Source organism: Pinus tabuliformis, chromosome 8, assembly GCF_031772625.1.
Source record: "Pinus tabuliformis cultivar Carrire ecotype Pingquan chromosome 8, CPIR1, whole genome shotgun sequence".
Classification (NCBI taxonomy): Eukaryota; Viridiplantae; Streptophyta; class Pinopsida; order Pinales; family Pinaceae; genus Pinus; species Pinus tabuliformis.
In genome coordinates this window covers 1,345,260,260-1,345,285,743 of record NC_142294.1, presented here as the reverse complement: position 1 = coordinate 1,345,285,743, position 25,484 = coordinate 1,345,260,260, and the positions used below count along the sequence as shown (strand labels likewise).

The following is a 25,484-nucleotide window of genomic DNA, read 5'->3' as shown; positions in this document are numbered from 1 at the left end:
AGCTTTGGATTCTAGGGTTTCGCTGCTCCAAACATGTCTTAATGGAATTTTCGCTATAACTTTTTTCTGCGATGTTTCAGAAGTTGAAAAAAAAACCTATTTGAGAAGAAATCACGCTGAACCTCGGGTCTGAATTTCAGAGCTTTTCGCGCTATATTTGCGGAGATATGATCTGAGGAAGTTGGTCTTTTTGCAGACTCCTGAATTACATTACAAACAAGTGACCTGGGGAAAATCATCATAACTTTCTCTCTAGGGATCAGATTGAAATTTTGTAAGAAGGTACAGAAAGAGGACAGACTTTAGTTTCTTGTATGCATTTTTCAGATCCAAAGGTCGAAACAGTGACTCGTGGCACGTTGTACAAGTTCGCTCTACTGAACTAGTCTATAATCAAGTCACTGTGGGAGATTTCACATAACTCTTCCTTGGAGAATCCAATTTAGGTCAGACTTGTGGCATTGAAAAGAGGACACAAAGGGCTACTGCAGGTCACAATTTCAGAATAAGATGATCAGAATGTACAAAGATACATCAGAGGCAATATCGAGCTCCTACAAAGAAAAAAAAAGTGTGTAGTTTTTTAAAATTTTTGCATAAGATTGGTTTGAAAAATTAGTTTGAAGGAATTCAAAGGGCATAGTAAAGCATTATTATTGGTAATTGATGCCCCAAGGAAAGAAAATGCAAACACCTAGTAGGCAACCTGAAAGCTCTAGCATGACCCATGAAGAAGAGGAAGAAATGCAACATGATATATCAAAATTACGAGACCAAGTGCAACAATTGTCACTGGCACAAAAAGGAACAGAATCTAAGATGGATGGTTTAAAGAAATATGCATAAGCTAAGATGGATGGTTTAAAGAAAGGCGTAGAAGCTAATATGGACGATTTGAAGATAGATCTGAAGACAGACATGGATGAATTGAAGATAAATATGAATAAGTTGCTACAAGAAATGGTCACTAAGGGTGAAAGGGTACTAAAGGAAACTCATGATGAGAACAAAAGAAATGTTAATCATGATTTCATAGACTCTAATGTTGGATCGAAGACTCACCATATTCCAAAAATCGATATGAGGAAGTTTGATGGCAAGGATCCCGCCACATGGATATTACAGATGGAGCAATTCTTTGATCTCAATAATGTGCAAAACACACAAAAGGTACGTATCGCAACTTTATATTTGGAACCAAATCAGTTTGTATGGTATCAATGGCTTTGCTCTCGTAAACAATTTATCACTTGGGCAATTTTTATGGAAGAATTGATAGCACATTATGAGGATACAAAAAGCAACACTTTTTTTAGCCAATTGATAAGTCTCAAACAAAAGGGTTCAATAATGGAGCACATTGAGGAGTTCCAAAAATTGAACATAAGGGTAAAAGATATTCCAGAGGAGCATAGGATTGATGTGTTCATAGGGTCTTTAAAGGATAATATCCAACATGATATTTGCCTTTGGGAACCTGATTCATTAGAGAAGGCATTCAGGTTAGCAAGAAAAATGGAAAGCAAAATTATGGCAACCAGGAAGCATACCACTCACAACTATAAAGACGGAAGTGTTGTTGCCCCTAGTCTTTCACAACCTATAAGGTTGACACCACAACAATTGGAAGAAAAAAGAGCAAAAGGGCTTTGTTACAGTTGTGATAGCAAATACACTAAAAGTCATAAGTGTGCTGAGAAGAAATTATTCTACATAGATTGTGAAGAGGAAGAAGAAAAGGAGCAAGAAAGGTCAAAAGAAGAGAATATACTCCAGGAACAAAGCCTAGATGAAGAAAAAATAAATCCGACCATATCTTGTAATGCATTGGCGGGAATTACCACTCCTCAAACCATCAAGATAGAAGGACAAATCAAGAAGAAAAAGGTAATAGTGTTGATTGATTCAGGAAGCACCCACAATTTTATTCATTGTAAGGTAGCAAAAGAATTGAATTGCTTCCTATATCCAGCACCAGAGTGTCAAGTGATGATTGCAAATGGAGGAACAATAAATTGCTCTGGAAAGTGCCATAATATCAAGCTATCCATGGGAGAATATGTATTGACTAGCCCAATGCTTTCCATTCCAATGGGAGGTGCTGATGTTGTACTAGGAGTCCAATGGCTACAATCCTTGGGTACAATAGCTTTTAATTTTCAAGAACTTTTCATCAAATTTTCTACGAAAGAAAAGGAAGTTGAATTAAGGGGTATTGCAGGAAAACCAGGAAAGATAATCAGCTCTAATGGTATGACAAAGCTTCTAAAAAAGGAGCAAAGAGGTAATTGCACAATTATGTTCGCTAGATGTTTCCACATCGGAATCATCTATTTCTCCAGATCTCCAAAAAGTCCTGGACAATCATTCCAAGGTATTTGAGACTCCCAAAGGTCTCCCACCTATGCGTGATCATGATCATGCTATTCATCTGATTCCAGGAAGTGTTCCTCCAAACATCAGGCCGTACAGATATCCCTATGTCCAAAAGAGTGAAATTGAACGTATGGTTGCAGAAATGCTAGAGGCTGGTATAATTCAACCGAGTCAAAGTTCTTTCTCTGCTCCAGTAGTATTGGTGCACAAGAAGGATGGATCATGGCGCATGTGTCCGGATTATAGGGAGCTCAACAAGCTCACTATTAAAGATAAGTTCCCCATTCCTGTCATTGATGAATTACTGGATGAATTGCATGGATCAATTTACTTCACCAAGTTGGATCTTCGTTCAGGATATCATCAAATCAGAATGAAGACTGAAGACATTCCGAAAACAACATTTAGAACTCATGAGGGTCATTATGAATTTTTGGTCATGCCTTTTGGCCTTACCAATGCACCTTCAACATTTCAAGGTTTGATGAATTCAATTTTCAAACCATTCCTTAGAAAATTTGTGTTAGTATTTTTTGATGATATACTAATCTACAGCAAGTCTTGGAAGGATCATGTTGAACATGTTGACAGGGTGCTACAACTATTGGAGGAGAAACAATTATATGCAAAAAGATCCAAATGTTTCTTTGGAGTCCAGGAGGTGGAATATCTGGGTCATATTGTATCTCATGAAGGAGTTAAGGTAGACCCTAGCAAAATTAAAGCCATTAAGGAATGGAAAATCCCCACATCCATAAAGCATCTGCGAGGATTTCTCGGGTTGACAGGGTATTATCGCAAGTTTGTTAAGAATTATGGGAGAATAGCAGCACCTCTAACAACATTATTGAAGAAAGATGCATTTTCATGGACTCCGGAAGCAACAAAGGCCTTTGAACATCTTAAAGAGGCAATGTGCCAAGCACCAGTCTTAGCTACACCGGACTTCACAAAAACCTTTATTGTGGAATGTGATGCTTCAGGAAATGGAATTGGTGTTGTTTTAATGCAAGATGAAAGACCCATTGCTTTTGAAAGTCGTCCAATCAAGGGAAAGTTTTTAAGCAAAGCTATTTATGAGAAGGAAATGTTGGCAATACTCCATGCACTTAAGAAATGGCGACCCTACCTAATGGGAAGACACTTCAAGGTAAAAATGGATCATGATAGCCTTAAATACTTTTTAGAACAAAGATTATCCTCTGAAGAGCAACAAAAGTGGGTCACAAAGATGTTGGGTTATGACTTTGAAATCATCTACAAAAAAGGGAAGCAAAATGTGGTGGCAGATGCACTCTCAAGAAAGGATGAGGATGTGGAAGCATTGTTGTGCGCCATTTCTATTATCCAACCAGATTGGATAAACGAAGCAAGGGAGGAATGGAAGAATGACGAAGAAGTGTGGGCACTTATTCGAAAGTTACAACAAGATTCCAGTACGTCTGATACATTTAGCTGGCAAAATGATTCGTTATGGTACAAAGATCGCTTATACCTCTGTAAGAATTCCCAGCTAAAACAAAAGATTCTTATGGAATTGCACACTTCTCCCTTAGGAGGGCACTCAGGATTTTTAAAAACTTACCACAGGGTTAAGAAGGAATTTTTTTGGGATGGCCTTAAATCAGATATTCAAAAGTTTGTGGCGGAATGTTTGGTTTGCCAACAAAATAAAGTTGAAACAATTAAGACACCGGGTCTATTACAACCTTTATCCATTCCAAGCCAACGTTGGGAGGAGGTTTCAATGGATTTTATCACAGGTTTACCCAAGTCTGAGGGAAAGAGTGTCATCATGGTGGTAGTTGACAGACTTACCAAGTATGCACACTTTTGTGCATTATCACATCCATTTAAAGCCAGTACAGTTTCTACTGCATTTATGGAAACAATTCAAAAGCTACATGGAAACCCAAAGATTATTGTAAGTGACAGAGATCCCATTTTCACTGGAAATTTTTGGACAGAATTATTTTCTTGTCTTGGTACTCAGTTAGCTCATAGCTCATCTTATCATCCTCAATCTGATGGGCAAACTGAGATAGTAAACAAATGTTTGGAAGGATATCTTCGTTGCTTTGTATCTGATAAACAGACACAATGGGTCAAATGGTTGCCTCTGGCTGAATGGTGGTATAACACTTCCTTCCATACAGCAACAAAAATGACCCCATTTATGGCACTTTATGGGTATCAACCACCATCCATCACATCATATTTAAGAGAAAATTCTAAGGTTCAGGCAGTGGAACATCACATCGAACATCAACAACAAGTCCTCCAACTCTTAAAGGATAACCTCGTGTTGGCACAGAATAGAATGAAACAACAGGCAGATCAACATCGCAGTGAAAGAAGTTTTGATGTAGGTGATTGGGTATTCCTACGGCTACAACCATATAAGCAAATGTCCCTTAAGCAAGCTAAGAAGGATAATAAATTATCACCAAAGTATTATGGTCTCTACAAGGTGTTGCAAAAGATTGGTACTATGGCATACAAATTGGAGCTTCCTGCAGCTTCTCGATTGCACCCAGTTTTCCATGTTTCATGTTTAAAGAAGGTTATAGGCGACAAGCTCCCAGTTCAAACAATATTGCCAGAACTTGACGAGGAAGGAAAAATTATATTGGAACCAGAAGCAGTCACAGAAACAAGAACTCGACAGCTACGAAATCGATCAATTTCAGAGTATCTTATCAAGTGGAAGAACTTATCCGCTGAAGATTCCACATGGGAGGATGAGAATTTTATGCAGAAGTATCCAGAACTACTCAAGCGTTGAGGACAACACTTTTTTGAAGGAGAGGGGCATGTTGGGTCCCTATAATACTAGTGATTACCCCATTACTATTGTAGTTATACCCCTTATTAATATTGTTGTGCCCCTATTGCCCCCATATTGTTATTACTGTGCCCCATAGAATCCCTCTATTGTTATTCTTGTGGCTTTATATTATTATTGTTAGGTCGGCTGGATTATATTGTGACTCCCTAGACTCCTATATATAGAAAGGAGGTTTTGTCATTTGAATCATCCAAGAATTGTTCATTTATGTAATGTAAAGGAGGTTGCCCCCTCGAAGAGGCTGAATTCTAAGGCGTTGATCTATCTTTTCTATCTTTTCTATCGTTTCTTGAGCTGGTTTCATAACATCTACTGTCTTCATTCACGAGTCTCACTAAATCTTAAGATGAATAGGTTTGTGTCAAGTTTGAAGAATCGATGGCCAAAAGGGTTGTAAATGATATAGTGTGTGGTTAAGGTAGCAATTGTAGTGTTGTTGTGGATTTGTCATTGTGCAGTCATTACTTGTCTGAACATGATCAAGATGTGTAGCTTTATTTTGCACTGAAACTTGTTATGTTTTTGTAAGCTAAGTTACTCTTTTTGTTGTTGTTATTCCAGCCATACCTGACTCTGTTGATGTTGTTGCTCTTGCATTCTCTGTCATGATGTTATTTCTCTTGCACTTTGTGTCATGAGATGAAGGAAACAAGACTCTAGGAGTTATTTGAATCTCTACAATTTCAAAGGGCCAACATAGCACTAAAATACAATCTATGTTGCACAAAAACAAGTGAAAGAAAAACTACAGGTAGCGTTGACTACAGGGAATTGTGGTAGTGTGGCTAACTCGCGCCGTCGAAGGTCACAAAGAGGGATATCGTGACTCTAGAAATTGTAAAAGAATTAGCAAACATGAAAGTAATTAGGTAGATAAAGTACACGGACAAATGGTTGCTTGCATGTTGATGACTTCAAATTGGGATGAATTTTGTAGATCTCTTGAACAACTTGGAGACAAGAGGTTAAGGAGGATTTTGAATATAAGAGATCCTAAGGAAAACGGATTGCAAAACTTCAAAATCTTTTATCCTTAGACATGATAATGACAAAGTTCACAGAAATGTAAATACTCATCAACAAGGAAAAAAGAATGCAAGTAGAAATGAAATTACCACCACTGCATATGTTGACTTTTTCTGTTTACATATATATATAGAAGTACGCAATTAACACGGGGTGAACATGTTTGACCAAATTAAAGATGTACAAGTATAAAACACAAAAATTAAATGAGTGGTAATTTTTTATCAAATTAATATAAAACTCAAAATGAAAAGAATAAAGTATAATTATAATACATTTTGAGTGGGTTTAATGGTTAAAAGCATGTGTTTCTTTCTAAGAGGTCATAGGTTCAAAACCATAGGGGTAAAGTATGTATGCCTTTGTAAACTTAGTAATTAAGTGGGTCCCTTGCCCCACAAACAATGATGTCTCATACACCTCCCTTGTCCCACAAACAATGATGTCTCATACACCATGGGTCCCTTGTCCCACAAACAATGATGTCTCATACACCAAAATTGACGAATAACAAAATTATCTATTAATAAATAAAAAAAATGTCTCTTATTTTAAAGTTGAAGAGTACATTCACCATGAAAATCTTCTGGTGGAACTTATACAAAAATGACATCATATTATTTGAAAATAATGTATCATTTCACAATTATGTATATTTTCATCTACAATGTGATATATCTTCACAAATCTCTGGTAACTTTGGACTTTTGTTTCCTTCTAGAAACGATCTCAAGCCCAAAATAGGTTAGAACGTCACAGAAAGTCCTGGGAGACATTTGCGATGCTTCTGAGGCATTTCTTTCTTGTCCATAGGGTATAAATGAATAATGAAATAAAAAGGAGGGTGGGCAGTGAGATTCACATTTTGCCTATTTGTATATAAATAAATCATAAAACAACAAAAAAAAACTCCAAAATATAAAAACATGGAAAATAAATTAGATTTGTGATATATATATATATATATATATGATTTCCACATTTCATTAAATTTTGAAAATTGTTATTTCTGAATCGTTACTCACAAAGTATCCAATTTTTTTCCAAAGAATTGAATGCTCTCACCAAAAAAATTAAAAGTAAATTGATTGCAAAAAAAATTGGAAAAAAACAAGTATTTTTAATAAAAAAATCAATTAGGTCTATTTCAGATGGTTAAGACGAATGATTGTTATCTTCTCAACTCAAATTTAATTCTTGAAAATAACATATTAAGGTGATATTAAATATATTTTAATAACTTCTGATATTAAATATATTCTAATAACTTTGAGTTTTCTAATTTAAAACAACCTTGAAGCCTAAAGAATATCTTACTTATACCTACAAATTAACAAATAAAATACTTGATTGAATAAAAATAAAATAAAAACTGTGAATACCATCTATGACTTCAAAAGATTCTCCCCATTTGAAACGAAATTTAAAGAGAGAAGAATAAATTACATTCAGATGAAAAAAATGCATTGTCAATAATGAAAGGAAGCTTTATTTTTCATTATAAATCTAGATACAAAATTTTAAATTTATCAAGAGAAAATGAAGAAAATACAATGAGAGAAAAATAAATAATTGAATCTGGTATCAATCACATCAAAAGAATCAAATATAGTATCAATCACATCAAAAGAAATTATTTAACATAAAGAAATCATAAAACAGGTACTAAATAGATTTAAAAAGTGAAAAAGAGGATTGTATATAAAAGAATGAAGATGAAAATAAATAAATATATAGATAGATTTAAAAAGTGAAAAAGAGGATTGTATATAAAGGAATGAAGATGAAAACTACCAACAAAAAAAATAATAATTACATCACGAATAGCAACCTCAAGTTAAAGAAATGAAAGTAAAAAACCCTTTGGGAGAGTTGATAATCCAAGCGAAAGACAATAATTTATTCACCTCAACATAATAAAAAAGCCTTGAAAATGTCACGATGGAAGAACACGAGTAAAATTGTATTATCATCACAATGGAAGGAACATGTATTTGGGCATGAAAAGGATGTCTTATACATAGACCATATTATTCCTGAAAGGGTAACATATGTAACACAAAGCAAGGGAACTTAGTTGAAAAAGGTAGAAAGGGTAATATAAATTAATGTTGCCTATATCAGAATTAAGATAAGATAAAAATGGTAAGGGGTTGGAAAATTAAAAAATTGTAAAAATCAGGAAAATATCAATAAAAATTGGTAAATATTGGCTAGGCCAAAAAAATCGTGATTTCCAATAAAATCTAAATGTTATCAAAATATTGACAACAACGATATAAATAACTCTTACATTCAGAAGATACAAAGAGTAATTAAAAATGCGCGCTCACAAAAAAAACTTAAAACAGAGCAGTATGCCTTCGCATTTTGAGAAACAGTATTCATTCATGTTTAAGCAAAAATCACTTTATTGATAACACAACAATTTACAAATTTTGAAAATGAATGAAAATAGCTTCAGACAACAATTTACAAAAGCTGAGATGAGATTTGTGCTATATGACATCCTATCTACATGATCCATCTCTATTTTGACTTGATATCCTCTCAAGTCCCTTTCATATGCTTCCAATTGTAGCTCTTTATATTGATTTAATATAATCTATATTGCTTTTTCTTCTGGAAAAAAACAATTTACAAAAGCTGAAAATGAAAGCAGCCCACCAATTTGTAAACTTATGGACTTAATTTTACAGTCTCAACAGCTTATACCAGATCTTTTAATTTCATTCCTGTCACTTGGGAAAAAAACGAAAATTGTTTTATTGTCATAAAAGGAACACATATTAGGGCAACAAAGAGATGCTTTATAAATAAATAATATTATCCCAAAAAATGGGATTTGTGTAGCACAGAGCAAGAGCCCTTGATTGAAAAGATAGAAGGGTATTATATTTTATCTTTACTCTTGTATCCATAAGGTACAAACAGTAATTATAAAATGCCTGCTCACAAGATGACCAAGAACAGGGCAACCTGGCAGTCCAATTTGAGAAACAGTACCATTTGATGTTCAAACACAAAACACTTTATTGATAAGATATCAATTTACAAAATCTGAAAGGCAGCCAACCAATTTGCAAATCTATGGACTTGATTTTACAGTCTCAATAGCTTGTACCAGATCATTTAATTTTGCTCCTGTCACTTCTTTAATGATTTTTTTACCCTTCAATACTTTGAAGGTGGGCACAACCTTCACTCCCAGCTCCTTTGCCAGAGGCTATAACCAAAAACATCAACCAAAGGCATTAGTTTAAGATATATTAGATGAAATATTTAATAAGCAATCCAGATATGGATTTGATTAAAAGTATGAGGAAAAACAGTGTTCAGGCAATGGCACTTTATCCATTAAAGAGACCAGTGAATAGGAGCATAATAAATATTTGATAGACAAAATGCGGTGTCATAGAAGAAGCGAGATGATGAACTTAAGTCATCAAGTACGTCAAGAAAATCAACAGACCTTGTTCTCCTGGTTGCAGTCAAGCTTCAGGAACACAACATCGGTGTATTTCTCTGATAGTTCTTGCAGTTTGGGAGCAATAATCTTGCATGGACCACACCTTCAAAGGAATTCAAAAAAAGGAAGCAATGTTAGAAAAGGAACTGCTTCTTACCAAAATAGATTTATTATTAGTGATGTTTAAAGTTTCTTAAACCACAAGGATCGAGACCTCTTCTGGACAGCTTTTCTCATATTCCAAAGTCTTAGACAACATGGAGCATGTCATCAATCCTTGCCTGACAATATGAAAAAATTGACAAATTTATACAGCAACCCAGTGTGCAAACAAACAACAAATATGAATCTTTCATCTGATCCGGGAGCTGTCCACAACTAAACGGGAAACAGAAAACCATCATGCCCTGAAATGTCTGTCTGGACTCTGAACTGATTCCATACAGTTTAGGAGTCGAGCTAGTACACAAACGGAGAATTAGAACACATACAAATAAAAATATATTATGGTGACTTTAATCAAACTAACCTAATGGTTCAAACTTCAGGGGGAAGGAAGAGGGACTGAATCAGGTGCTGCTAGGGAAAAAGGGGAATCATATCCTGGAAATTCTTTGCTCCTGCTAACTAGTAGAATGTTTCACCCCCTGAGGAAAAGTGGGCTGGCTTCAGCTGTCATAGCTTAGGAGTGTCTTAATTTTGTGTAGTCGGTAAAGGAAAATGGGAACCCATGTAATCAACCATACCTTCATAAACCTGCTGCTCCCAAATTTGAACAGCAACCACCACTCAGATAAAATTTGAATAGCGTCCTCTATAGAACCATTGGGTGAGAGAGGAAATTGACAATCAAAAGGATTAATCTTACACTCAATATAACTTCAAATAACATTCTTTGTTTTTCACTTATATTACTAAGTTGAAACTACTGCACATATGTCACTGGCATGACAACAATCCAGAATACAGCATGAATAATATGCATTATTCGAGAAGATAGAAGGATACTGGCAATGGATCGCTTCACAGATTCTTAACTAGCTAAAATTAAACCCTATCATTAGGCCAACTGCTGAAAACAGGATTCTTGATAGAAAACTTGCTAGACTCCTCGAGTAGCATCTGGAAACATTACCCAGGGGCAGCAGGTGCCGGGGGGAGTTATCTTTGAGACTTTGACCAAGAAGGAAAGCTAGAAACATCATATGCCTGGGGAATTGGTGAAACTTCAAATAATCAAGCCAAGGCTTTGGCTCTTGGGATAGGAGTCTGGACTATGAAGAATCAAGACATCAAAAATATGACATTGATTGGAGATTCAATCAGAATCATTGGTCGTATGGTCTTTAAAACTCTCCCAAAGACTGCCATCTTTAATAGATTGCTATGTGGCACTCAAAAACTATTAGAAGGATTTGAGGCAGTCAAACTTTTTCATTCCCTCAGAGGGCTCAATCAACCAGCAAGCGCAATGGCCAAAAGGGCCTGCTCCTTACCTCTTGGTCAAATTTGGAAAAATGAAGGGTGGGGGGATAGGGATTGGTGGTGAGGAAGTGTGTAATCTCCCCCAAGTTTTTTATTCACCATTCTTATTAAATGATCATAAAAACAACCCTTGATAAGTGGCATTTCAATTATGACAAGCATTTACATAGAACCATAAGAGAGGCCCACCGTGCTGTTCATTCACACTCACGAAGGGAAATCTTTATTAACCCTGGCAGGCTGGGATGGTGCAGAACATGTGGAATTTTTCCTCATCTTTCAATGAGCATTTGGAAGTTTCAGTTATGGCTTTGGAGGAGAGGCCTGGGACTTATCATTCTTCTCTTGTTTTTTCTGGTTGGAAAGTCTGATTCCAGTTGGAAGGTCAGATTTTGTGACTCGTAAGAGCCTGGGAGCTTGGCTTTAGGAACAGGGAACATAGAACTCAACTGCAGTTTGAATTCTGACCTCAGATTTCAAGCCACGTACTTTGTTTGTTAATCTTGAGTCTTCTTGTTCTCAAAATTCAAGGAATTCCTTGGGGATTGAAGGTCTATTTCCTTGTGGAGTTTTTTCTAAGAGTTTGGTGGTCAGATGTTTTCTTAGGCAAAACGATCCATCCCAGGAATACCCTATCTTGGGTTGGTCCTTTGAGCATTTTCTAAGCCCAGGCAGTTGCTTCCATGAGACCTTAGATGGGTGTACTTGTTTTTGTTATTCTGAAGGGATAGAAGAATTTTGGTCTGATATTCAGACCAGGTACTCTGGAACAAGCAAAATGGAAAATCACCAGGACCACCTTCAACATTAAATTAGACACTGTGAGTGCCTTTCTGATGACACTCAAGAAGTAGTAGTACAGGCAATGGGCAGAATGGAAGCATGGAGAAGGGATTGGGAGAATAGTTGTCAAAAGGAACTAAAAACCACAAGGAAACAGATGCTTAGGATGAAGGCCCAACTGCAAAAGCATAACAGAAAAACAATCCTTATGGAGGTAGGGGAAGAGAGTAAGAGGAAGAGGCTGGAAGAACAACTAGATTTCATAAAAGAATTGCAGAGAAGAGTTCGGCATTTGGAGCTAGAGAACATTTCTGGGTTTGCAGATCTGAGGTATTCTGCCTTGCCAGCGATCTTTGTTGGTTACTTTGGATAAGAGAAAGCAGCAGCCAAAGAAGAAGACACTCTGGAACAGCATTCTCAGCAAGTCAAGAGAGCAGACCCACCTGAGCCGTCATATCAGTTGTAGGAAGAAAGAAGACTGCCCACTTTGGGCATGGAAACAAAACTGTTAATGTTATGATGTATTTCAAGTCTGTAATTTTGCTGGGCCAGTTTGTAAGGCTGTATACAAGCCAGAGAGTCAATAGTAGAACTAGAATACTGAAGATAGGATAACTAGGAAGCAACTAACAGCATCTTTTGGAAGTTTATTGGACTGTTTCATATCTTTTTGTTCGTATAAAAAGCTGAATGGTGCAGCTACAGCCCCATCTTTTATTTAATACAAATAGCAACTGTTTCTGTTAAAAAAAGCATCTCAAAACATTTTCTTTACTTTTGGATTCTAGATGAAAGCATCTCAGGAAGCCATGATAGGAAAATATTATGCAGGGAACAGGTAAGAACTAAGAAGAATATTTAATAAAAGCAAAAAAAAACTTTGATTAGACCAAGTTGAGCCCTATATTAACAGATATTCAAACCCACGTCATGGCATTTCCAAACTTTAAAGCCTAAGTTGCACAAACCTGTATCTAAATGTCCAATTGGTCTGGACTCTGAAGAATGTTAAAATTAATTCTTTCATTATTCCATGTATTTAATTAATCCAGAATGTATAACATATCAATATTCTGGACTCTGAAGAATGTTAAAATAATTCATTCATTCATTCCATATATTTGACTAATCCAGAATGCATAGCATGTCAATATTCAAGTTGGAGCTGAAGCCAGCACACCTTATGAGCGAAGACAACAGGGGACAGCCATTATCAAGAGCTGAAATTTCTGATAGACCAGGACTTTATTAGCCCGACACTTTAAGTGACTGAACCCAGAGAGACCCCTCAACCTGGACCCATTTATGTGTTATGTGTGTAAGCATGAGGAAGCTGAAAGGGATCACAAGAGCAACATACCCGCAGCAATAGATATTGCCATAATAAGGACTCTCCGTATAAGCTTAAGGGGAATTGAATCCTAATATCTACGCATCAGCAGATATTGCCATATCATCAACATAAGCGATATGGAGAGCCATTATGGCTATGACCAAAATCATAAGTGGATAAACCGAGATGTTTAACAATTCATAAGCGACTCGTGTGGATCGGCCATGGTGAGAATACAGGTGCCTAGTAAACATGGAGCTACATTCATCCCTCAGTTTCATCAGCTCAAAATCAGAATCAACTTTATCTCTTATACAGAATTGGTTTTGTTGTCAACAGGGGCTTGGCTGATTGGTAAAGAAGGGGTCGTAATATTCACCCACCAGGGTTCAATTCCCCTATTCTGGGATATACTTGCCCTTAATGGATCGCCACACCATCAGCAGCTCTGCCAGTGCTGATAAGGTGGCATTCAATTCCCCTATAATGTGATATACTTGCCCTTAATGGACCGCCACACCATCAGCAGATCTGCCAGTGCTGATAAGGTGACATTCAATAATAGTGAAAGGAAGTTTGTCAATTATTCTTAGAATTGATTGTATCAGAGTCCTTATTACAGGCATCGATAATATAGTTCTTAAGACAAAATTAAGCATTCATATAGGTTGGAGTAACCAATCTATTCATTTATCATCTGGTTCTTCTCAGCTAGTTTTCAAACAGAGAACAGAAGTAGTACAGAAGAGTTACCATTGGGTATACATGTCCAACACCACAACCTTGTCGCCAGCCGCATCAACAGCAGGCCAGAAGCTATCTTTGTCCACTTCAGTCACTTGTCCAACAGCAACTCCAACGGTCTTCACGCTTGCTCTCACCAAGAAGCCAGACGGCGATTGTGCCTGCTTGTTCTCCAAGAATGGGTTGCATAAAGCAGAGGAATTCTGCTGCTGCAGAGACTGCCCAGACCACCCTACACTCTTTTTAAATTGAACAGAAGAAGCAGCACTAGTCTTGTCAACAGAAAGAGAACATGTGGGCAATCGGGGCAGTTGGGCAGCTCCAATTTGAGTGGAAACAGAAGTGTGCAGTGCCATCAGAAGCAAAAACACTCAATCAAATAGATCTATGCCTCGATGTCAGTAAGGCACTATATTCTGAGTGCTAGTGCCTGCCCAATTCCTCTGGATCTACACGCAATGTTTCTCCTTCTCCCTTTGTGACCTTCAAAGGACACCAGGAAACAGATTAAATAAGCAAATATCCGCCTCTCAGTCAATCTCCCCCACACAATTAATAAATTTTGAGTCCCTTTCATGCAAAAACAAGTCTAGAAAAGACACAAATATAAAAGAACAAAAAGAGGATTTTTTTTATATAAAATCAAGAGACACCAGATGCTGAAAACGATTAACTTACTATCAAATATTTGGATCCAAACGGTCAAAACATGAACTGGGTATGCAAAATATTATTCCCCCACTACAACGAATCAAATGTGCAAGCAATTGATTTCATTATCCAGGAAAAAGGGGAACAATAGTGAACTGAAGAAACTACTGCAAGCAGTATAAGTTCCAACAAAAACCAGAAAATCACCTGTCTCAATACACCACCAGAAAATCACCTGTCTCAATACACCATTCTGTCAAACTAGATTTGCAAACACAACTGCTTCAAAAGCAAGAAAAGTAAAGAAAGTGCTCACTGCCAGTGAAAGACTGGGGTTACTGAAAGTAGAAACTGACCTTAAAACATTGAGTAAGGGCCAAAGTGGCCTCAGATGGGTACAAAATTGTCAAGATGCTCTCGTCTGAATAGTGTGATTTGCCCCACTAGCCACAATGAAAAATTCTGTGGAAAATGATGTTGAAGGTTTCCACCCTGGATATTCAAGAGGATCCCGAAATGATGCTCGCTTTCGCTTTCTACCTAAGCATCGATATTGAAAAGAGGGATTAAAGGAATTAAAAATTTTAATGATTTCGTCAACTAAAATGCGTCGAAACACGCCTGATGCGAAAGGAGAGGAAATCTAGGACTCTCGTCACAAGATTCATGGAGCTCCACACACCAGACAGATAAGATTTGCTTGGTAGTTCAAAGTTTGGAAATTTTATGCTTTTCGGTGTCCTTAGTGTGTGCAAGTTTATTTGTTTGTATGCATTTTTTTTTATTTTAATTATGTAAAATTGTAATTTGTGACTATTGTTAATAGTTATTGTAATATGGGATTATAGTTAATAGTGTTGTTATTAATAACATTAAGAGTATAGTTAATAGTGCACTAATTAGATAATTAGATAGGTAGAGTATGAGTATTTTTTTGAAAGTTTATTATGGAGGTTAAATATATTTTTTATAATTAAATTTAAATGGGTAGGAATAAAAATTATATTTTTAATTATAGTTATTAAATTTAGTGAAATGTGTAAAGAAAATTTAAAAATTCACTAATTTATTTGATTTGGTCAAATTATCTATAAAGTTTGATTCCTGTTGGTAACAGATGGCATGTTTATCTTGTGTGACCACACTATGGAGAGACCAACTTTTCTAAGCATGTGGCTCTTCTAAGCAAGTAGTTGTGTTCCACTACCAACAAGAGCACTGCTCTCATCTCATAGCCTATTACCCAGTTAACCCTACTTAAAAGATGTATTCATCCCACAGGTTGGATCAATAGGGCCACCTACCCATCAATCTATCGCTTTTTCACCTCTTAGGGGACCTAGCTACTTAGGGGTAAAGAATAGTTGAGAGCCCTAAATTCAACTATGAATCGGGGAGTTGAGGGATCACACACGCTTGAGACATCAAAGCGGATTTAATATGAGTTAGAGACATCAAAGATGATTTAAGACAAGTTTCGCATTGCCCAATCTCTAAGAAAACAGTAAAAAACTACCTCAAAGCTCAAAGAAAGGGACCCAATTAGCGAGACAAACCAAAGCAACAAGCATCTTTTGTCAAGGAAAACCTGAATTACAAATGCATTTAGTAACTTTTGAAACATATAGATGAGTTTTTTGAAGTATTTTTTTAATCAAAGACAAACCAAAGCAACAAGCATCCAAACCAAAGCAACAAGCATCTTTTGTCAGGAAAAAACAGAATTACAAATGCATTTAGTAACTTTTGAAACATATAGATGAGTTTTTTGAAGTTTTTTTTTTAATCAAAGACAAACCAAAGCAACAAGCATCCTTCGTTAACCTGAATTGCAAATGCATTTAGTAACTTTTGAAACATATAGATGATTTTTTTGAAGTATATTAACATTTTTTTTTTCCAAATTGAATTTTTTTTTAATCAAAGACAAACCAAAGCAACAAGCATCCTTCGTTAACCTGAATTGCAAATGCATTTAGTAACTTTTGAAACATATAGAAGTATATTAATAATTTTTTTCCAAATTGAAAATTTTTGAATCACATTATTTTCGTATCAAATTCAATTCTAACTTGATAACTATGCTCTCAATAGTTTTACATACTTTAACATATTATTAAAATACATGTAAATTCTAATATGTTATTAAACTGGTCTAGGTTATGATGAATGTTTACTTTGTATTATGGACACAAGAAATTATACCATAAATTGAGAAACATAAGATCACATAAAAAACATCAAAGTGAATTTAATATAAGCTAGAAACATCAAAATTGATTTAATATGAATAAGATATCAAAATAGATTTCATATAAATTAGAAACATCAAAATTAATTTAATATGAGTTTCTCATTACTCACACTATAAAAAAATATTAAAAAAACTATATACATGGTTGCTGACCTTCCTTAAAGTAATAAACCAGACCAACTAAAACAAATGATCCAACCTAAATTACAAATGAATTTGATAACTTTTTGAAGATATAGATGAGTTTTTTTTAAATATATTAACAATTTTTTCCTAAATTGAATTTTTTTTAAATAAAATCATTGCAATATAAAATTCAAATTGAAACTGGTAACTCAACCACTTTACATACTTCAAAAATACATGCAAAATGCAAATGCAAATTCTAAAATAGTATTAAATTGCTTTAGGTTATGGCGAATGATTGCTTTGTATGGTGGACATTAGGTATTCAATGGATGGGATTTACACTCATGTTTGCTTATGCACCATGTTTAAAATGAGATGGGCAAGTTCACTGCTTTCAGCATGGATGATGGATTATGCCATGCTAGACGTCACCGCTACCTTTTTTTTTATAATAAATTGGAACATAAAAGTCTTAAACTATTATTTTTAACCCACGTCAGTTAACGGCTTTTTATTATGACGGTACATCATAAGAGATTTAGAATATTATATTTTTTTGACAAGTTTTAATAAATATCTAAATCTAATCTGCAGGGTGCAGAATGGTTGTATTATTGTAATCTATAGGGTATATGGTGTAGATTAGGTGAAAATAAAATATATTATTATAACATATACACATATTATTCATTTAGAATTTGGTTAATTTGATTAATAAAATAAATTGATGTTATCAAAATTTATAATGTTATTAAAGATAATATATAATTTATTTATAAATTAAAATTTTTTAATTTGATAATATAATGGATAGGAAGTTGGAATGGTGGGCATTGTCAATAGTATTTATTTGATATTTTCAAGATTTATTTGTAGTAGTTGAGGAGAGAATGGCGCAGAGTATTGTGAAATCTCAAGGTCTTTTGGCTCTCTCTAGCGACATGAAGCCTCCACTCACCACAATTGCCTTTCAACGCGACAAGCTCTCAACCATGGTCGAGGAGACATGTCTGCAAGCCCGAATGACAAAGGATCTTAATGAGAAGCCCGCTACAGGGATTCAATTCGATGGATCTATACATTTAGTGGGCATTAGTTTGTTTTCTCATGAAAGTATGAAGAAATTCGTCCAACTTCAAGATCTGGCCAATCAAAGGAGTTCTTATTCTCTTCAAAATCTTTTTTGCAACTCAGATGATGGTTTTATCCTAGTTATTTTGAACTTTCTGATATTTGTACAACCATTCTCAGGGCGTTCCTTCTGCATGTTGGTCCAAGCCTTAGATCTCATGTCATCACTCGCCACCTCAATCCAAGATCTGATATGAATCTCCTTTAGCAGTTTTTTACTAGTATATGGCATAAGTCATCTTCAGGACTTGGAATTCCTCAAAGAATATGGCATAGCCAAGGATGCCTTTATTTCTCTAATCTCCAGATTGAGAGGTGGTGCCAAAGGATGGGGGGTGTCTTCCTCCTCCCAACCCAAGACTTTTAAGGAAGTCCTAAAGCTAGGACATTCATCTTTGAACCCCAAAGATCTATTAGGGCCAACATTTGTTGTGGATCAGGCAACGGATACCCCATCTCTTGAAGTGAAAAATGTTTTAACCAACTTCATGGTTGTAGATTATGAGCAACAATTGATTATTTGTCATTTTAATGGATTTTGGCCATTGGCATATGCTCTCCGAGAATGGGTACATCAGAACTGGTTGTAGAACATAAGTTTTTATTCAACTCAAAAGGATTCTTTACGGTGTTCTTCAAAAAATTAGAGGACCGAAAAAAAGGTTTTTTACTAGGGACCTTGGTTTTGTAGTCATTTTGGCCTCTCAATGCAACCATGGTTTCTTGACTTTAATCCTCTTGCCATGATATCTCTGGAAACTCTAGTATGGGTAAGGCTTCCTAACTTTCCCATCCATTTGACACATTTGGATATCTTAGAAGATGTGGGAAATTTAATAGGTCGCTTCATCAAAATAGACACTGAAAGGCTTTCAAAAGGAATTCTCACATTTGTTTGCATCTGTGTCAAAGTGGACCTCAGTAAAGGGTTGTCGGATAAAATCCTACTCAAGTGGAAAGGCAAGGTTTTTACACAACCATTGGATTATGAAAATACTACTTTCCGCTGCAGGAATTGTCAATGGCCTAGTCATCTTCAAATTGTATGCCCCTTTTTTGCAAAGGAAATTTTCCCCGGGATTCGAAGAAACTAAGCCTTGGATGACAAGATCCGAAGGGAGCAAAAGGGTCCAAGAATACTTCAGGTCAAAAGCAAGACAACCCTTAGTAATAGAAGACATCTACCACCAAATCAAATCCTCCAAACTCGGCCCAGCCACTGGAGGCACCATCTCACACCTCAACGGAGGAGACACATCCTTTAAATGAAAAAGAAAGAGACTCGACCATAATTGTGGCTTCTGCAATGAACAGCCAAAACATACCTATGAGTTAGATCAAACAGAAAGTGACAAGGAAACAATAAATATGGCAAAACCTTCAATAATGGAATTATCTCAAAAGAATGATGTCAATGTTCCCCTACAACTCTTTCTATGAAATGGATTTTCCATTAAAAAAAAAAGAAAAAAAAAAAAGAAAAATCCATGATCAATCTTGAAATCTAACACGAAAAATATAGTAAATATAGTTTGCTATACTGTATTTATAGGTGATAGATAATATGCAATAGGTGATAGATAATATGTTGTAATCTAATATTCTAAAGCCATCGAAATTAATTATATATATATATATAAAAACTATTCAAGGAAAAATAATTTTGAATTATTTTTTTATTAAAATAATTTTGAAAATTCATTAGTATTTAATAATTAATGAAATCTAAATTTTAGAACAAAAAGTTATTTAAAAAAAAATAAAAATAAATTAAAAAATATTTATGAAATTTTCTTAAAATATTATAGAACGTATAAAGAACTTGTATACTTTATTAGTTTTATGTTATTATTTTGTTTAAATAAATTAAAAATATTATATTTTTCAAAAAATAATTTTGATATAGTTTATTTTATATAGTTAAGTTTATATATTTTTATTTTTATATTAAAAATATTAAATTTGATAAGATTAATTTTAGATTTTTTAGATTTATAATTTTATAAAAAAAATGTCTTTTTATTAAGATAATAATTGATATGTCTTAAATGGTGATAAGGTGTTTTATAAAATATTTTTTGATGTGAAAACACTCGTTCAATTATTATTTTTTAGATACATGTAATATATTGGGCATAATGATATAATCTGACTCAAACTCACCAAAAAAAAATTATATAATTTTTTTTTATATTCTTATTATTTATAGCTAACTTTTTCAATTTTTATATTTGAATTATAATTCATTTATTTTTAAATTTTTATATTGAGTTGGGACTAACACCTTATAATATATTTAGTTTTGTTTAAAAAGTATGTGTATTAAGTAATTTATTAGTTATAATTTAATTAAAATGAAAAGATAAGGAATAAAGTTTATTATTAAAAAATAATCTTTTAAAATGTATTTAAATTTAATTTTTTTAATTAAAATAAAATAATGAAATATTATATATAAAATTTTTAATTTATATTAATTTATGAAAATAAATAAATAAATAATAGTTTTAAAAATTTTATTGATTTTATTTTTTAATTATAATAAACTATTATTATAAAATTAAAATTAAAATATTTGATGATGATGATGATGATGTTGGTTAACGTCCGCTGAGACCAAATAATGATCTTTTATTTTGATTTAAAATTTTATTCCTATGCTCAAAAAACTTGGAGAGAAGCCTCCCGAGTTCACTATAATTTTGGCATTGTAAAAGGCTAACAATTAACAATTTTTCTATTTCATTAATTTATTAAAAAAAAATATTTCATTATTTTATTAAAATTTTTCTATTTCAGTGTTTTATTAAGAAATATTATTTCATTATTTTAATAAAAAAAATATTATATTTAAAATAAATTTGAATTTAAAAAAATGAGTAGAAATTATATAAGGAAATTTTTGACCAACACATTTCCAACCAACTAATATAATTTATCATTAAAAATATTTATATATTTATATATTTTAATTTATTCTATTATAATAATTATTTATTAATATGATAAATTTTATAATTTTATTTTATGATTTCTTACAAAGGTTTTCCATTGCTTTATTTATTAATATGATAAATTTTATAATTTTATTTTATGATTTCTTACGCAGGTTTTCCTTACTTTCCAAATTTTGAATTGTATTTGATTTTTAACGGGGAACAACCGCTTTATCACGTATTTAAATAAAAAAGTATGTGATTTAAGTAGTTATATATATCCATACATATGAGTTGTAACTTGGTCAAAACGAAGAGACAACGAAGGAATGGCACGCTTAAAATTAACTTTTTAAAATATATTTGTTACTCGGTCAAAACGAAGAGAAAGAAGGGAGGGCACGTTTAAAAGTAACTTTTTAAAATATATTTGTGGTATTTTTTTAATTAGGAAAAGATAATAAATCAAATATATAAAAATATAGAATAACATATAATAGAAAGGCAAGAAGAAAATTTATGTGACATTTTGAATCTTACTATTGTATTATTTTTAATAATTATAATATTTTTATTGTGTTCAGATACGCATGACGCATAATATTTTTATTGCGTTCAGATACGCATGACGCATGTTGTTATGTAATATTAAATTTAAAAATAATAAAATAATAATTTAAATTAACCAATTTAAAATAGTAATAACAAAAGAAATTAATATTCATCATAATTAAAATATCTTAATTTTATATAATTTTTCTTATAGAAATATAAATAAAAAATAATAATTTACAAAAAGGAAGAAATGTAATTTACTACTTAATATAAGAATGGGCAAGAAAAAATAATTTACATTTATTATTTAATACATAGATAACAAGATATAATAGTTATAGAGATAATTTCGCTGAAATCATTCTCACAAAAATATAATAGTATTGATATTACAATATATGTAATTTATTGTAAATTCAACTTATATGTAATATTTAAAACAAAAATATATTAATAACAAAAATATGTGTTACTGTTAATTATAAATAAAATATAAATTTTCTTATTACGCATATATTTTATTTATTATCTTTTCCTAATTAAAAAAATACCACAAATATAGTTTAAAAAATAACTTTTAAACGTGCCCTCCCTTCTTTCTCTTCGTTTTGACCGAGTAACAAATATATTTTAAAAAGCTAATTTTAAGCGTGCCATCCCTTCCTTGTCTCTTCGTTTTGACCAAGTTACCACTCATATTTATATTTATGATACAGGTAACTACTCAAATCACATATTTTTTTAAAATATATAAATAACTACTTAAATCACATATTTTTTTTAAAATATATAAGAAGGCGGTTGGTCTCTTAAAATATATTTTAATATATTAAATAGTAAATTGTATATTTAATTTATACAGATAAAAATAAAGTAATTTAGATTAAAAAAAATATTATATTTTTATTTTCTATAACTAGACAAATATGCAATTTATTTTATTTTTAATATGGAGTTAATATATAAAATTTTAAAAGAAACAATAATAAAGAAAATTTTAATGTAGATTATAAATAAAATATTTAAATAATCAGGTTGAGTAAAAGGTTTTAACATGGAACACATATAGAGAGATTGAGAGAATTCTTATCCCATTAATAGTTGCTTTCCAATCCAATGTATGAGGGATATTTGTAATTCTTTTAATGCTTAATATGGATTTGATATGTAATATTTTAGAAAATATTAATAATAAAAATAATTAAATGTATGCATATAAGGAAAAAAAATATGAGAGGCATGTTTTAACATTTTAATGTGAGAACATGAAATATAAATAAAATATTTCAATGTCAACTACATATATATTATACCAGTCTAGATCCATCTGAACTCTGAATCTACCAAGCACAGAGAGGGATCAAATCTCTTTTCACTCTAAAAGATGTTTGCATCTCAAGAGATTTAATCTCTCTCGACACTTGGTAGATCTAGATTTAATACGTGTAACATCCACATGTAAGATCCACAATTTTTTTATTTTTTGTTTTATTGAATATTACATATATGTTACATATATTTTAACGTGATATGGGTTATTAATTGATTGTCTCATTATATTTCTCTTTATAAATAAGGTTATACATATATACATATATCGCTTGCAATTTGTTTTTGACATTTGTATAAGCGGGCTCCTTATGTTAGAGTGCCAATCTTATGTGTACATGTAATGCGCTCAGCATTTATTGATTTGGTCTCAACTACTACCCTTAAATATAACATTAGGTGAATATATGGTTTAATATTTCATAGTTGCAATAACATTGGATTTGTTTCAAGGATGGAACTATATGATCATGAAACCTTGGCATGAATTTAATATTGCACTTTGTTAGAGTTCGCCTTTGTAACTTACCAAGTTATTAGATGGAGGTAATTAACCCTTCATCTTCTAACACTTGACCGATCCTTATGCCTATTGAATGAAACGCCTACTCGGTCTAGAGGGTTCTTGTAAATACATGGCTAGTACTTACTGCGATGCAGTGGCTATGATTTGGACCCTAGATTGCTAGGGCTTGAGATCTGACAATCCAGATAGATTAGGGTTAGGTATGGGGTGTAACCACCCCCTCCCTGGCTGCACTCGCACCTCTATGCAATCGGTGGAGCTCCATCCCAACATCTTGAACCCTAGTCATTGGTTTCACAGGATTGCTTTGTTTTCAAAACTATGGCGACGACTGGTTGATCCAAATTTAAACATGAACGCAACAAATTACAGATGTAACCATAAATACAAAGATGCACTAGAAATAACGCTTCATTTCATTAATATCAAATACTGAAATATGCTTACAAATAGAATGGAAATTAGACTAGCTCGGGCGATGGTAGGTTATCTTTGAGAAGAGATGTGGCGGCTACATGCCTCCGAACTGTGTTACAATGAGGCTCAAAGGCCTATTTATTATTGAGAAATAATGAAAAACCCTAAACATCCAAAGACCTAACCCTAGGAGATGAAGCGCCAAAATTGTGGGCCCCATTTGGGTAAATTGGTACATCAACTTCCCGAGGTTGTAACTTTGGAATATAATCTCTATTTGGCTGTCATAATACGTCGTTTCGAAGATCTCAAAGAGAATGTCGAAAACAAATCAGTAATCCTATTTGGAACATTTATAATCTCTTCGTTTTCTCTAAAAATGTCGTTTAGGGCCTCAAAACGGCTCCGGAAGTTTAGGGCCCAAAAAACTGTCAAAAATAGTAAATTGTGCTACAATTAAGGAAACTGAAAAACTGAAAGAGACAATGTTGGGGGTCCAAGTGGAATAGGCAGGTGGCCACCAATATCCACCTGGATCATTCTTCCCCCCTAGGAAGCAATGGTCCCCATTGTGTTGAGTTCCTCCATGAGATGAGGAAACTTTTGCTGAACTTGGTCCCTGGTGAGCCACTTGCCCTGGTGAAGGAGTTGGCCTGCTTTGACAACTCGATATAGTTGGATCCTTTGTTGTCGCATGTTATTGATCTTCGTGTCCAGCATCGACCAGAGACTGGACCAAAATGTACTGAGGAACCTGCTATCCCGATCTGAGATGATAAATTGTGGGATCCCAAAGTGTACCCACACTTGTTCAAAGAAGAGTTTAGCAGTGGCATCCACTATGATATCCTTCTTGTAGGCCGCCATAATGTCCATCTTCGAGAATCTGTCGAAGATTACAAAAACACAGTCGTTGCCATGCTTAGTAGAAGGAAGGCCTGACATGTAATCCATGGAGATGGATTCCCAAGGTCGACTAGGGGTAGGAAGTAGAGTATAGAGGCCTTGTTTCTTGATAGTCAGTTTGGCAATGGTGTAGGCAGTGCAGGATCTGATGTACTTCCTGACATCCTGTCGAAGATTCGGCCAATATAAATACTTCTGCAGTACTGCGGTGTGCTTCCCAAATCATCTTGGCACGCTCTCTTGAAGGAACACAAAGGTGTCCTAGGTGGCATAATAGGGCATCCTGGAGGTGAAAATATGGAACTTTATGACCCTCCAAGAGCATCTGGTATGTGTGACCAAATTCTAGGTCGCTTTGGTAGAGAAGTGGCCAATCAGAAGTCTCGTGCCCACAAGAGTTGAGCACGGTGGTTAACGCCATGATCGGTGGTTGGCTGAGGCAATCTGCAACATTATTAGTGTTGCCCTTCTTATACTTGATATTCAAATGGAATTGTTGCAGGTATGTGGACCACTTCTGATGCCGATCATTCTGCAACTTCCCCTACATCTGTATGAACTGTAGGGGCCGGTGGTCTGTGTGGAT

General features: G+C 33.8%; 1 protein-coding gene across 5 annotated transcripts; it reads right to left on the bottom strand.

The window, feature by feature from the left end:
• Nucleotides 1-9,039: 9,039 nt before the first annotated feature.
• Nucleotides 9,040-15,380, bottom strand: LOC149240461 (thioredoxin F1, chloroplastic-like). Of its 5 annotated transcripts, none has more exons than XM_089373714.1 (5): nt 15,072-15,380; nt 14,743-14,922; nt 14,074-14,547; nt 9,723-9,822; nt 9,040-9,476 (listed from the first exon to the last, which is right to left on the bottom strand). In XM_089373714.1, the coding sequence occupies exons 3-5, from the start codon at nt 14,418-14,420 to the stop codon at nt 9,339-9,341; spliced, it is 585 nt and encodes a 194-aa protein (XP_089229840.1). In that variant the 5' UTR covers nt 14,421-14,547; nt 14,743-14,922; nt 15,072-15,380; the 3' UTR covers nt 9,040-9,338. The 5 variants fall into 5 exon arrangements, with proteins under 5 accessions (XP_089229840.1, XP_089229841.1, XP_089229843.1 ...); XM_089373715.1 differs by lacking the exon at nt 15,072-15,380 and adding an exon at nt 14,923-15,031 and having other exon boundaries at nt 14,743-14,805; XM_089373717.1 differs by lacking the exon at nt 14,743-14,922.
• Between the last annotated feature and the right edge of the window lie 10,104 nt (nt 15,381-25,484).

Excerpts from the sequence above, each read along its gene's own strand:
- LOC149240461 (XM_089373714.1), bottom strand. The coding sequence starts at position 14,420 with ATGGCACTGCACACTTCTGTTTCCACTCAAATTGGAGCTGCCCAACTG. Across the intron at positions 9,823-14,073 it reads TTGGACATGTATACCCAATG|GTGTGGTCCATGCAAGATTA; the intron begins GTAACTCTTCTG and ends ATTCCTTTGAAG. Across the intron at positions 9,477-9,722 it reads ACTGCAACCAGGAGAACAAG|CCTCTGGCAAAGGAGCTGGG; the intron begins GTCTGTTGATTT and ends TTTTGGTTATAG.